General features: G+C 61.3%; 2 protein-coding genes across 4 annotated transcripts; one reads left to right on the top strand and one right to left on the bottom strand.

Annotated features, from left to right (window-relative positions):
• Positions 1-3,336: 3,336 nt before the first annotated feature.
• Positions 3,337-8,517, top strand: Fcer2 (Fc epsilon receptor II). Its single transcript, XM_077796591.1, has 10 exons — positions 3,337-3,402; positions 4,114-4,227; positions 4,503-4,556; positions 4,975-5,037; positions 5,223-5,285; positions 5,398-5,460; positions 5,550-5,639; positions 7,687-7,838; positions 7,955-8,061; positions 8,319-8,517. Exons 1-10 carry the CDS (start codon positions 3,381-3,383, stop codon positions 8,515-8,517), a joined length of 927 nt encoding a protein of 308 aa, XP_077652717.1. The 5' UTR covers positions 3,337-3,380.
• Positions 8,518-12,265: 3,748 nt separating this feature from the next.
• Positions 12,266-13,839, bottom strand: Trappc5 (trafficking protein particle complex subunit 5). Of its 3 annotated transcripts, none has more exons than XM_026414961.2 (2): positions 13,795-13,839; positions 12,266-12,877 (listed from the first exon to the last, which is right to left on the bottom strand). In XM_026414961.2, exon 2 carries the CDS (start codon positions 12,863-12,865, stop codon positions 12,299-12,301), a length of 567 nt encoding a protein of 188 aa, XP_026270746.1. In that variant the 5' UTR covers positions 12,866-12,877; positions 13,795-13,839; the 3' UTR covers positions 12,266-12,298. The 3 variants fall into 3 exon arrangements, with proteins under 3 accessions (XP_026270746.1, XP_026270744.1, XP_026270745.1); XM_026414959.1 differs by having other exon boundaries at positions 13,722-13,838; XM_026414960.1 differs by having other exon boundaries at positions 13,701-13,838.
• Between the last annotated feature and the right edge of the window lie 389 nt (positions 13,840-14,228).

Consider the following 14,228-nt stretch of genomic DNA (forward strand, 5'->3'; position numbering starts at 1 on the left):
GGGACGGGATGCCCAGTGGGATGAGCCGGCCTCCCGAGGACACAACAAGATCCACTCCCAGGAGGTCCTAGGAGGCCCTAGGAGCCACAGAGGGGGAGTAGGAGGGTGGGTGGCAGGGGCTGGGAGGGCTGGGAGCTTCAGCTCGAGGGTGAGAGCCCTGGGGACGGCCACACAGTGTGACTGCTTAACGCCCTGCACTCTGCGCTCAGTCAGGGTGTTGTGCGTATCTGACCACAGTTAAAGCAGAACCAGAACAATGTGTCACTGCTTTCTCTGCGTCTAGGAATCGTGTTTCTAAACAGTGGTGATCAGTGGTGGCACAGAGCAGCAGGGGCCAGGATGGTCCCCAGCCAGGAGTCTCTGCCCCAAGATCAAAGTGTGGAAAATGAGCAGCGCGGCTGGAAGGACCTCCTCCAGGGAGCCCCCCTGGATTTGGCGTGCCCACTGCCCTCCTCTGCCCCCAGGTCTCCCGCTCCCCTGCACTTGGAAACCCCAGGAGTGGTCCAACAGTTCGGGGAGCCTGGGGCTGTCTTGGGACAGGGCTGGGTCAGGGCTGCAGGCTCCGCCCACCCAGGTGCACAGTCCAGACGGGGACCCCTGTGTGGCAGACGTGGCTGGGCCCCACGCAGAGCCCCGAGGAGGGTTGGGAAAGGGAACCCGCTGGGGTCAAGCAGGAGTCGAGGTTCTGGGCAGGGCTGGGCCTGGCTGGATCCCAGTGGAGACTTGACCCCAGGCTGGCTCCTGCTGCAGCCAGAGCCTGGACGCAGGGCGAGCAAGGCCCCCCCCCAGGCTGTGACCGCCACCCTGAAAGGAGAAGCTACACCCTCAGACCCGGGGCCCACATCCGCCCCGTTTCCTGTTTTCCCCCAAAGTGTGCGGGAGATGTGGGTCGATGCCCCCGAGAGGAAGGGGCAGGACCGTCGCGTGCCCGGTCCCCTGGGCCCCAAGCATCCTCTGGCCTGAGTGGAGTCTGGACGAGGACCCAGCATGGAGCCTGGGAGGCGCCGGTGGGAGAGTGGGCTCCCGTGGACAGGAGCAGGGACACCACATCCCGTCCCTCCCCCCGCCTGACAGGACTCGCTCCCAAGCTGCCCCTCCAAGGTCCTCCTGCCTGCTCCTCCCTGGCCACCCAGCACCCAGCCCCTGTTACGCGAGGGTCCCTGCTGTCCTGAAGGGCACCATCCAGAGGACAGTCCAGCCAGGTGCCTCTCTGCCAGTGGGGAGGCTGATGTCCAGCTCCAGGGGACAGCCCAGCCTGGACAGGCCTGGTGGGGGGTGGGGAGGTGGGCACCTTCCCATCCAAGAGACATGGGGGTGGGGTGGGGGAAAGGGCCATTCCTCCATCTAGGATCAGAGGACATTTTACAGACGAAGAGCACATTAGATGAAGGGCCAAGGGGTCCATGTCAATAGGAGGTTGGGTGGTATAATGGTTAGGGCTGCCCACACTGCCTGAGTTCAAATCCCAGCTCTGTCATCTATGAACTCTGTGACCCTGGGCACGTTACTTAACCTCTCTTTGCTCCGCGTCCTTTAACCATAGGCAGCATGGACAACCAAAGTTATCAACCTCCCAGGTGGTTGTGAAAAGCAAATGTGTGAGGCACCAAGTTGCCAGGCCTGTGGTTCTGATCTCGACTCTACCACTTCCTCCCCCAGAGCTGGAGGGCGAGGGCTGGCATGGCCTTCACTCAGTTCTCTTACCTAAGAAATGGAGATAATAATAGCCCGGACTTTCCCGGGTTGCGGGGAGCCCCAGAGAAGACCATCCAGGTGGTGAGCCCACAAGGTCTGTGACAGTAGAAGCCACCAGTGGCTCCAGCCTCTCTCCACCGCTCTGGGCCACGCCGACCTCACGGATTGGCACCCGCGCACCAAGGGGACAGGGACGCGCTGCAGGCCTGAGCGAGGCTGTGGCTGTGAGGAGGCTGAACACAGGTATGTGATCGTGTGTGCACGTGCGCGTGTCAGGAGCTTCACAAGCTCTTGGAAGACACACCTCGAGCTGAGCCTGCAGGGGTGACAGGAGGAGGTTGTAGCCCGGGAAGAGAGGTGGGTGGTGTGGACAGAACAGGAGGCCTGGGCCGCCAGGTTCCGGGACGTGAAATCCAGCCAGCAGGCTGCACCGAGCAGAGGAGAGCTTGATGCCCTGGGGCTGATCTGCGAGGTGCTGGGGAGCCATGGAAGGTTGTAGGCAGGGACGAGACCTCTCAGATTAAAAATATGGCCAGGTGTCAGGATCCTGCCACTTGCCAGAAGACACCCTTCCAAGAAGCCTGTGTCTCCAGATGGTTGATCAAGTGTCCAAGGTTTAAGTCCCAGTCCTGTCACTATGTGAGGCAGACACCCTCTTGGTGTCTCCGAGGGCCCGTGAGAGGGGCCCTGTGGAGTGAGGAGGTGCCCACGGATTACGAGGCTCTTTCATACGAGTGGAGGCAGCTCTGTGGCTCTTCCCAGGGCACAGATGGGTAAACTGAGTCACCCGTCCAGGGAGAAGCCAGAGCTCTGGTCAGGCACGTCCCGCTACCCAGGATGGGGACACTTGGCCTCGTCCCGTGACGGTAAGGAGCTGCTTGAGCTGCAGCTAATGGGAGCCTGGCCAGCCCTCATCGCCACCTGCCTAAGACTCAGAGAGGCAGGCAGCTTGGCACCAGGAGGGGGACAGCTGTGACCCCAGGCTCACTCTCCCACATGTGAGCCTTAGAGTCAGAGGACCCGGAGCCGCTGGGGGACAGAGTGCCGGCACTTCTCAGCAGGAGGAAGTACAGAGTAGCTGCTTGATAAACAGCTACTAAAGCTCTGAAGACCCCCTGCGGGCAGCACCACACTGACACCCTTGTGGGCACTATCTCCTTGATCCTGGCACAGTCCCTTGAGTTGGGTGCTTCTGTCATCCCCATTTTACAAAGGACAAAACTGAGGCTCAGAGAGGTTGAACCCTCCGTCGAGGCTGCACAGCATCCCGGGCAGAGCTGGTGGTATTTGGGTGCTTCTGTTGGGCTGGCCTGGGTCAGAGAATCCCACACACTCTCATATCGCCATTTTACGGACAAGAAAAGAAACGTTGAAGTCCAGTCGTGTGCCGAGACCTCGCTGGCACACGTTTATGGGGTCTCACCTGTGATGGGCCAGGGTAGCGTGGTCTCAGGTGGCTGAGGACACACCAGCTTATCTCCCAGTTGACCCCGAGGTTCGTGATCAAAACAATCAGCAAATGGACACTGGGTCCCCCCAGGTCCCAGATTCTGTCCCGTGCCGATGACCAGAGCTCAATGCTGCATTAAAACCCAGGTCCCAGGCGGAGCTGTGACGTGCCGTGGGGGGACTGCCTTGGCGGGCAGTGAGCGTGCCGTCACCAGGAGGATCCCAGCAGGACTGCCATGGCGGGACACGAATACGCAGGTGGGAGGACTCTCGGGGTCACCTGGCAAGAGCAGGTCCCTGTCCTACGTCCGCCAGGGGAGGAGGGGGATCCCCCGGCAGCAGGGCGCATTTCTAAGAAAGGCCCCGGTGGGTGGGAGGAGGAAGCCAGGCCCCTCCCTGCGCTGACTCAAGGCCTCTCCACAAAACCCCGCTCAAGCAGAGCTGGGGGCCCGGAGCCGAGGCCGAGTGGAGCGGGACGGGTCCAGTGGAATTTGGCATGACGAGCCCTCGAAGCCAGAGTGAAGAGGGGCAGGGCCAAAGTGGGTGATCAGGGGAAGGGGGTCAGGGCTGGTGACAGGCTTCTGGATACATCTTGAGGGGCCAAGTGTAGGGATGGGGGAGCAGCCTCTGGAAAGGACCTGGACCCACATCAGACTCACCGCCCGCTGGAGTGTGAGCAGGCACCAAGCTGGACAGGCAGGGCCGAAGGGGCAGACTCAGAGAGGCAGAGACGGACAGACAGAGCTCAGGAGGGCTGACACACACCCTGGACAGTGTGGACAGGACCATAGCAGCATGTGGAGACAGTGGGCAGGAGAAGCTGGGGGTCCACTGAGACCCTCTGCTGCAGTGTGGCTTCTGGACATGTTCTCAGAATACTGGGGCTCTGGGTGAAGGGGAGATGAGCAGAGCTGGGCCCAGCCTCCTCCTGGGCCCCTCATTGCTCCCTAAACCCCCCACCCCGGACAGGGTTCTTGGAGCCCCCCAGGAGGCGATGCTGCAGGCCGAGGCTGCCGCTCGTACTGTTGGGGATGCTGACCGCACTGCTGTGGGCTGGGCTGCTCACCCTGCTTCTTCGGTGGCGTAAGGACACCCCCAGCCCCATGCCCCACCCCCGGGCCCTTTATCCCTCCCCCGCCCCCCACACCTCATCTTAGCACCAGGAGAGCCCCACCCCCTTTGGAGCCCAATTTCCCCGATTGCCAGTCCCTCCTTGGAGCCCCCCACCCGCACACACTTCCCTGTCCCCCAGCCTTTGAGCAACTCCCTCGAGCTGTACCCCAAGCCTCCGTCCCCCGCTGGCAGGGGGTAGGGGTGCGTGGAAGCAGCTGGGGGTCCTCACCTTCTCCCCTCCCCAGACTGGGACACAGAGCGGAACCTGAGACAGCTGGAGGACTCTGCTGCCCGCAACGGTAGGTAGGGGAGGCCGAGCGGAGGCTGGGACACCCTGCTCTTGTCCCCTTTCTACCGCTGACACTGGGGACGGCCCCTCCCTGGGCCTCAGTGTGCCCCCATGACGCCCCCCTCCCCGCGGGCTTGGAGGCTGCCCTGCCGGCCTCGTCCACTCCTCTGCCGTGGGTCCCTGTCAGCCGTGGCCTGCGCCTGGGCGGGGACTTCTGCATTTCCCCCTGGTGAGGGGAGGGTCCACGGGTCCCTGCTCTTCCTGCTGCGTCTCCCTGAGTATATGCCCGTCTCCCCCCAAAACCCTCGAGAAACGAAAAGCCACCGTCAGTGACGATGCGGAGGAGGGCCCCTGGCTTCGGGGGCAGGAGGGGGTCAAGGCCCCCTCTTTGTAGTTCCTGAGGTCGCTTCTTCTGCCCCACGCCCCAGTCTCTCAGGTTTCCAAGGACCTGCACAGATACCAGAGTGACCAAATGGCCCAGAAGTCCCAGGGTGAGCCTCTTCTGGATGGGGGAGGATGGGGGCTTGGGTGGCTCTGCACACACCACGGCAGGGCCCCGTGTGACCCCTGCCACACCTGGGGACTGAGCAGGCAGCCCTGAGGACCCAGAGAAAGAGGCTGGGAGCAGGTGGGGATGTGGGAGGCTGGGGACTCAGGGGCCGCTTCTCTGAACCAGCTGCTCAGCTGTCGCGGAACGTGGAAAGACTCCAGGCCCAGCAGACGCAACTGGAGTCTCAGGGTGAGAGACGGGGCAGGGGCCCGGGGCAGACTGTGGGAGGGACAGCCCCAGAGCCACGGGGGACCAGGCCCCTAAGCGTCGTCCCCCAGCCCTGCCCTCTTACATCCGCCAGACTCTGAGCTCTCCTGGAACCTGGACAGACTCCGAGCAGACCTGAGCGACAGCAAGTCCCAGAGTGAGGCTTGGGAAGGTCGGGGGGGGGGGGGGGCGGGGGGGGGACCCTGCCACTTGTCCCTGAGCACCGCCCCCTTCCTGTCCCCCAAGGCCTGAATGAGAGGCGTGCCGCCTCCGACTCGCTGGAAAAGCTCCAGGAAGAGGTGGCGAAGCTGTGGATGGAGATACTGGCGTCCAAGGGTGAGTGGGTCTGGGACCAGTGGGGGCACGGTCACTGTGCTGTGCTGGAGACACACATGATGGCTTGTATGCGTGTGCCTGTGGGGTGTCTGTGTGTCTGTGCAGCAGTGTCTCTTGGGGACACAAGGGGTGTGTGCGGCAGGGTTTGCCTGGGGATGTCGATGGGTCAGGGCTTGTGGAGGAGGAGGGCAGCTGAAGGACAGAGATGCCCCTCGCTGATTCAGGGCTCCCAAGCCTTTAGCCGGCTCTGGGTCAAATCAGTCCAGGATTGGCCCCTACTGGGTTCCCTTTTCTGCTGTCCTGCCCACCCAGGGGGCTCAGTGGGATGGGGTGGGGGCAGACATCAGCAGGATTCACTCCTCACGCACCACCGCAGCCCCCAGGTAGACTGACCCGTCCAGGGAGAGGGAGGGGTCTTGACCAGGAGGCCAGCAGGCTGCGGAGAGCCTGGACTGCTGTCAGCCCCCAGCAACAGCCCTGCCCTCCATCTTCCCTTTTCCACCTCCGGGAGGCCCCGCTGCCCCCCCCACCCACCCGGTAAAGAGGAGGAAGGACCCTGCTTCAGAAGAAGAAGTCCCAGGCCCCAGGGTGTGGTGTGGCTCTGGGAATCCCAGCAAGAAACCCCGCTGTGGTCCCCTGGGGAGGGTGGCGGATGCGGGGCTCCAGGTGGTGCTACCCCTGACCCACCTCCCCACTTCCACCTCTCCTTGAGGTCTACTCCCCGCACCAGGGATCTGGGCCCTGCTCTGACACTGCCTCTGGGTGACCTTGTGGTGACAGCCAAGACACCTTTCCTGAACTTTTCTTTTTATTATTAGTTTATAAATCGACATGGGGTCTTGCTACTGCTGCCCAGGCCCACCTGGAGCTCCCAGGTCAAGCAATCCTCCTGCCTCAGCCTCCCAAGTTGCTGGGGCCACAAGCCCACATCACTACGTCCAGCCCTAAGGCTTTCTCTTCGGGCCTGGAGTTGTTCTCTTCCCATTCAATGCTGTGCCCACAGAGGGCTGGGGACTGGTTGCATTTCCAGCCCAAGCCCCCTCCCCATCTCCAGAGCCTTCCCTGCACAACACTATAAAAAAGTCTAGTTCAGGGCTAGAGATGAGCCCCCTGGTGTAGCGAGTGCTCAGCATGCATGAGACCCTGGGTATGACCCCAAGCACCAAAAGAAAGTAAAGTTGGGGGGGGGGCTGCTTTAAAGCAAGAGAGAACCAGCCCAGTAACGGTAGGCCTAAGCTCCCACCTTGGAGTCCTGGGGACCATGACTATTTCTGAGGGCTTCCCCGGGGTGGGGAAAGGGGAGAAAGAGACCAAGCTGGCCTCACATGGGCGCTTGGGGACTGGCGCTGAGGTCCCTTCTCCGTCCATGTACCTCTCAGCAGAGGGAAGCCAGCCATCTTGGCTCCCCAGAAAGGGGCCAGGAGATCTGGTCTGGGGGTGCTGCCAGTGATGGTGGCCACCGCTGTCACTGGAGCTGTTTGTGGTGACAGAGCACAGGGCAGCATAAAGGTGGCCAGGTGGGTAAAGGTGGCGTCTGCTCTGGTGTGGGCCATGGAGACTGTTGCTGTGGCAGCTGGTGCCTGTGGCAATGACATTGGTGATGAAGGGGCTGCTGACCTTGGAGGGCGTGGGATGAGGGTGTCGGTGACCATGGCCCTGCTGACCCTGGAGGTGTCTGTGGTGATGAGGTGATGCGGCCATGGCGTATCTGTGACGAAGGCGGTGGTGATTAATGTGCCCGGGGAGGGGTTTGTGGTGGTGTTATGGCCACGGTGTTGGTGACCACGGGTTCACGTAGAGTGATGATGCCATGGACCAAGGTGCCTCTGGTTGTGAGGTGGTGTGGGCTGGTGTGCCCTGTGTGCCCAGAGTGTGTGCTCTGCCGCGTCAGAGCCCAGTGAAGAAGTCAGCCTGCGAGACTGTCAGGCTCTGGGGAGGACCCACAAGTGGCTTCAGGGGACATCCACCCTGCCCACTGTGCCCACCGTGCCCATCATGGTGCCCACCGCCATGCCACCCTGAGCCTCTCCTCTGTGTGCAATCCCAGGCACCACGTGCAACACGTGCCCCGAGGGGTGGCTCCATTTCCGACAGAAGTGCTACTACTTCGGCCAGGGCGCCAAGCGCTGGGTCCAGGCCAAGTTCACCTGCGACGACCTGGAAGGGCGTCTGGTCAGCATCCACAGCCAGGAGGAGCAGGTGGCCTGGGCTCCGCTGAGGCTGGGGCAGCAGGGTGGGGGGCGGGCATGGCACCCCAGCCTCCTGGAGTGAGCGGGAGGGACCCGGCCCATCTCCAGCCTGGTCCTGCCTCCCAGGACTTCCTGACCAAGCATGCCAGCAAGAGGGGCTCCTGGATTGGCCTCCGGGACCTGGACTTGGAGGGGGAGTTTATCTGGATGGACGGGAGCCCCCTGGGCTACAGGTGAGAGGGGGCCTTGGGGGACAGGTGCGGAGGTGGGGGTGTCCCGGCAGGGCCTCGAGGAGGAAGCCCGCCCAGAGTGGAAGGCAAGCCTAGGCTCAGGGCGAGGCTGAGCGGGGACAGGGGAGGGAGGCCAGTCACAGACCCAGAAAGGGGAACCCGGGACAAGAAGGGAGGACGACGGGGGCGGGCCCAGACTCAGGGGACCTGCCAGGGGCCGGGAGGGGCTGCCACCCTCTGACCCAAGCCTCTCCCCCCAGCAACTGGAATCTGGGGGAGCCCAACAACGGGGACCAGGGCGAGGACTGCGTGATGATGCTGGGCTCGGGCAAGTGGAACGACGCCTCCTGCCGCGGCGAGCTGGACGCCTGGGTCTGCGAGCAGCTGGCCACCTGCGGGCCACCCGCCCCCTCAGCCTCTGGGGATGTGCTGGAACCTGCACCCACAGAAGGGCACTGACAGACCCCTGCCCACCTCCCCCCACCCCCACCTCGACCCCAGGAACAGCCGAGCCCAGAGTGGGACCCTAAGGACCCCCAGCAAGGCCTGGGTGCCACTTTGTGGCTAAAAGTTCCCTGTGACATCCCTCCCCAAACTGACCCGTCCCTGCTCCCGTCAGCGCCCCAGAGGGCCCGTCCCTTGCTCTTCAGCTAAGCTGGTCATCACCACTTCCCGCCTTCAAAGGCCCGGTGCCCCCAGAGCCTGTGCTGGCCATTGGCAGGATGGAAGACCCTCGCGGCACTGGTACAGACTGGCAGCCCTGCCACCCCGGGCGCTGCGGGGGACACGGGGTCTTCATCTGTGTGCTTCATCTGTGACTCCCACCCCATCAGAGTGCCCTGTCCCCTCCCCTGTCTTCAGCACCATAGTTAGGACAGACCCCAGCTCAGGCAGCCAGGCCTGCTGCCCGGCCGGCCTCGGGGGCCCCTGCTCTCGTCCCTGCCCCAGGACGGGCTGGGACTGGTCTCCACACTGGAAACCGCAGACCTGGTGCCCCAGGCCACCCGGCTGAGGAGGATTTCATACCTCCCTGCCAGCCTTCTCTTCCTTCACCACAAGAAATATGCACTAGGTGAGGCCTGGAGACAAGACTGCGGGTCCAACGACCCTGGAGATTTATAGGTCAAGGCAGCGGACCCCCAGCCAATCCCCCCACCCCAGGGCCCCAGAGGGAGGGCACAACTGAGGCAGGGGCAGTGTCCAAACACGGCTGGTGCAGAGAAGGCGCTCACAAGAAAGCGCTCACAAAGTGCTCTCTGGATGGTGGACAGGGAGGGGACCTGGTGACTCAGGCCAGTTCACGTCTGGAAGTGCCCGGGAGGCTGAGGCAGCAGAAGGTGGACCCAGACTGACAAGGCTCAGCCAGTGCCAGGGACAGAGGGAGGAAGCAGGTCAGGATCCCAGGTCAGGCCAAGGATGGGGTCCCCCTGGCCTCGGCTTTTTCCCTGGAGACCCCTTCCGCGTCTGCAGAAATGCCTCGTTCAGAACCCGCTTCCTTCTCACCCTGCCGCTGCCTTGGTCCTGCTCCACCCTCACCCCCTAGATGGTCTGTTCCAGGCTCCAAGTCTTCCCTGCTCTTTTCGAGATGGGGTCTGTGTTGCCGAGGCTAGCCCCAAACTCCTGGGTTCAAGTAATCCTCCTGCCTCAGCCCCCAGAGCAGCTAAAACTATAGGCACACGACACCGCACCCAGCTCCAGTCTCCCTTTTCACTGTCCCCAAACCTTCCATAAGTTTCCCGACAGCTCAGGGGAAAAAACAAAGTCCTTTAGGTTCCCTGTATGATGGCAGAAGCCCTCACGCTCCCCCTCCCCACCTCCTCACTATTCCCTGGACATGTGTGCTCGCCCACCTCAGGGACTTTGCATGAGTTCCTCCTGCTCAATCCGCCCTCCAAGTTTTTGCTCTCAGTGGGGCTTGTCCCAACTCCCGCACCCACCCCCAACTTAAAATTGTAACCCCTGAATGGGAGTGCAGCTCGGTGGTAGACGCACCTTACATGTGCGAAGCCCTGGGCTCATCCTCAGCACTGCAAAATAAATAAATAAATTGCTCTCTGATGTTTCTCCCACTCTCAATTAGAATGTGAGCTTCGGAAGGGCAGATACCTTCATTTCCTTCTAAGCTGTGTCTCCTGTGTCTGGCTTATAATAGGTGGTCAATAAATATTTGTCTAATAAATATGAATGACCATGGACAAATGACCTCTCATGGACTCTGCTTTGTAGCCCATGAAATGATGATGTGTCTTGCGTGGCTCACCACCGACTGGTGCTTGGCTCATCCTCCTTCCCCTACCCACCAGTCTGGGGGCTCCAAGGAGTTTACTTGCAGCCCAAAGCATCCTAAGTCAGAGCTGTAGTGATCACAAGCTGCCTCCCCTTCTACTCTTGTCCTGAACAGGGACCAGCTCTGCATCCCACATCTTGTCCACACTCCTCTTCAGCAGGAGCAGCAGACCCTGGGCCCTCCATTCCCAGTTGACCACCTCTCCCATCTTCCCTATTTCTCTCTGGCATCCTCACTGCCTCTTGGTGGACCTGGTTGCTCCACTTCCCCTCCTGCCTCTTGCTCCTGCAATCTGATCACCTCCTCTCCAGCAGGCCCTGGAAGCCACTCTCACCAGGGTCCCCAGGATGTGATTGAGGATGCTAAGCTCAAAAACGCCTGCATCTCCCTCCATACATACCCACCTTCCTGTTTACCAAGACTCCAGCCCCTCGTCCTTCCTCCAGGTCTTTGGCTTCCTCTCTGCACCAGCCCCAGACCCCTCTCCTGAAATCAGGGATCCCAACTCCCAGACAGGTACACCTGTTGGCCTCTTAGATTGACCCCACCCAAGCCCTCTTCCAGAGTCACCCCTGCCCCAGACAACTATTCTGTGACCACCTGTGCTTCAAGATTCAACATTTTTGTTTTTCCAGTGCTAAGGAATGAACCCAGGGATGCTTTACCACCGAACTACAACCCCAGCTCTTTTATTTTCATTTTGAGAAAAGGTCTTGCTAAGTTGCTGAGGCTGGCCTGACACTTGAAATACTCCTGCCTCAGCCTCCTGAGTTGCTGGAATCACAGGTGCATGCTACCGCACCTGACTTACTAGTTTTATTCATCCTATTGACTCCACTTTCTTGCTAACATGCTGGAGGCCACCCTGGTCTGCCGCCTCTTGCTGGGATGCTGGAACTGCTCTCTGACCAGACCAGTGTCCCTCAGTCATGGGACAGCTAGATGGAGCATCTAAATAGCAACCGTTCAGAAGTCACTTGTATGGGTCCTGGCAGTGGGGGCAAAAGGAAGTGGAGATTTGGCCAAAAATCAGGAGGATGCTTCCTGGTGAGAAAGAGGGATCAGTTGGTAGGCAGAAGGGAAAGGAAGGCTACTTGTGCGATCTTTTAATTTTTCAGCAAGAAAAATATTGGTATATCAAATGTATTTAAAAGTAAAACATTTTAAGTGTCAAGATGACTTTAGACTCCCACCCCCCTTTTGAGAGACAGGTCTCGATAGCCATGGATCTCGAAAGTGCAGTTCCGGGAGCTCAAGGAATGCAAATTCTTGAGCACACCACAAACCTGCAGGATCTGAGACTCTGGGGGTAGGCCCCAGCCAGTTGTTTTAAGAAGCTCTCCAGGTAACTCTGATGTCCTAAAGCACTGCTTCTGAAACTAAGGTACACAGGGGTCCCCGGAAGATTCTGCAACAGTTTAGATTCTGATTAAGAGATTTTGCACTCTGACAAGAGCCCAGGTGATACTAGTGCGCGGGTCCCTGGACCACATTGAGTAACAAAGGTCTAGGGGTAGAGGGAACAAGCACTCTTACCCTGTTTTAAGGGCACACAGCCACACCCATTCCTTTAGACTGTCAGCAGAGTGACGGGACCACACCACAGGGCATAAAGCATCTACTCTCTGGTCCCTGGCACAAAGTCGGCCAGCCCTGGCTCCATCTTAGCCTGATCTCAACCCCCATCCCTCCACCTTGGAGACAGCCTCTGTGATTCCAAAAAGTGCTGGCACTCCCACCATCTCTGGCTGCCTGGCTTATCTTCGGGACCTCCCAAATCCCTACCTTATCTGAAAGCCCAACCTAGGTCAAATCCTCCACCTTCCCACCTATTATAAACAAGCTCCACGGGAAAGGACCTGGGTCACAGCGTTGAGTGCCTCTCTGAAGCCCCCACACAAGACACAAGACACAACTGGGAAAGGGGCTCTCTGCATCCTTTATCTCCTGGGCTCAGCGGCCCTCCAGGGCCCGGTCTCGGGCAATGACGGCCTCTTCAAACTTGATCATGAGCGTGGTGCCCTTGTGCCAGTGCGCCGTGACCTTGGCAGGGAAGCCGCTGTGTGTGAGTACGGCCTCCACGATGCCGGCCGTGAAGCTGGCGCAGTTGAGCGTGCTGTTCTCCTTGGGCACCGAGATGTAGGTGTTGATGAGAGGCTCCCGCTCGATGATGTAGAAGGTGCGCGCGTCGTCATTGGCCTGCTCCAGCTTGTCAGCCTCCTTGCCAAAGAGCGCCTTCCACACGGCCCCCTTGACGAAGAGTAGCGCACCCAGCACCTTGGTCTCCCGCCGGGACCCCTTTTCCCGAGCCACCAGTGCGTCGAGGACGCGCGCGCCCACCTGGCGGCCCAAGGCGGCCAGGCGGGCCTGCAGCTCAGCCACCGAGAAGACGCGGCTCTGGCAGTGCTGCACCAGTTCGGAAAAGAGCAGCGCGAAGGCGCTCAGGCTCACTTCAGTGCGCGGCCGCGCCAGTGCGCGCTCCAGCAATGCAGACTTCCCGCGCGTGAAGCGCGCCTCCATGCCGCTGCGGCCCTGTAGGGAGACCACGGAACACCGTGTCAGGGACGATGGGAAGGGGGACCTGGCGGGGAGGGCTGGGGGAAACGCGGGGACCACCCACCCCACCTGTCCGCATCAGAGTGGCACGCTGCAACACTGACCACCTTCGGGAACTTTCCTGCCTCACCCCTAGGCAAGATAAAATACACGGGGAGGGAGGAAAGGGCTGTATCCAGCCCAAAGGCCTAGAGGGACGGGGGCAGGTGAGATCCCTGGGTCGAGCCAGGAGGATGAAGGAAAGCCCCATTCCAGTCCCACACCCTTCGGCAGCTCCGACTGTCGGCTGGGAAGCCTGGCTGCACGGTGACCTGGGTGGGCCTGGGTGGTTTAGTCTGGTGGGGGTCCCTCACCCTGGAAAGGCGGCTGGTGGAGGGACACTAGAGGGAGGGACGCGCTGTCAGAGCCGAGCTAGGGGCAGCCAGAAGAGGGCGCCGGCATCCTCCCGCCGCAGCGCACTAAGCCACAGCTGCCGGGGGTGTAAGGGGGAAGTGGGGCGAGGGGGCGCCGAGAAGCCCTCCCTCTCCACCCTCTCCATCCGGGGGTGAGGGTGCCGCCACCGGGGTTCAGAAGGGAAGCGGAGAATCCCGCCCCCACCATGAAGAGCCCCGGCCAGAAGCTGGAGTGGCCGGGGATGCCGAGACGGCGCCTACGAGCTCGCGCGAGGTGGCAGCGGGAGCGTCGAGCCCCGGCCCAGGCGGCGGAAGGGGGTGCGCAGCGCTGCGGGGAGGGGCCCACCCAGCGCGCGACCCCCCGGGTGGGCCAAAGCGGGCGAGCCCGGGAACACGGACGCTGATACCCCGGCACTGGACGCACAGACCCGTGGGCAGGGGTCGGGGAGCGGTCGAGGCTTGGCGCGGGCAGGGGTCGCGGGCAGACGGGCAGGATCTCACCGGGAACTGAGGCCGTCGGTTCGGCCACACTTCTTTACGATGCCGTAAAAGACGCTGCGTGCGCAGGCGCGCGGGGGGCCGGGCGTGTGGGCGGGGCGCGCGCGGCGTTACCCGAGAATGGCCGCTGGAGGGCGCGCGTATCCACCGGGCCAGCGGCTGAGTATCCAGCCGGGCTAGGGAGCCGCCTGGCTGGCTTTGGTGGGCCCATGAGCTGGACGACAGTAGTACATGTGGTCTCCTGCTCAGGAGCACAGGTACCACAATGAGCACACGTCTCTTGCCTCTGGAGCATGCATGCCCTTGAGCACATGTTCTCTTCTATCAATTAAAGGCATAAGTGGTGGGGTAGAGCCATCAGGGACAGGTCTACTCATAGGTACTGCTGAGTGGCACCAATACTTTATGGGCACAATTACACGCATGGATCTTAGGGA

Source organism: Urocitellus parryii, chromosome 3 (assembly GCF_045843805.1).
Source record: "Urocitellus parryii isolate mUroPar1 chromosome 3, mUroPar1.hap1, whole genome shotgun sequence".
In the NCBI taxonomy this organism is placed as follows: domain Eukaryota; kingdom Metazoa; phylum Chordata; class Mammalia; order Rodentia; family Sciuridae; genus Urocitellus; species Urocitellus parryii.

Bases quoted from the DNA above. Each gene is read 5' to 3' on its own strand.
- Fcer2 (XM_077796591.1), top strand. From the start codon at position 3,381: ATGGCGGGACACGAATACGCAG. The intron at 5,038-5,222 runs GTGAGCCTCTTC...TCTCTGAACCAG, and splicing joins AATGGCCCAGAAGTCCCAGG to CTGCTCAGCTGTCGCGGAAC. The intron at 5,640-7,686 runs GTGAGTGGGTCT...GTGCAATCCCAG, and splicing joins GGAGATACTGGCGTCCAAGG to GCACCACGTGCAACACGTGC.
- Trappc5 (XM_026414961.2), bottom strand. From the start codon at position 12,865: ATGGAGGCGCGCTTCACGCGCGGGAAGTCTGCATTGCTGGAGCGCGCA.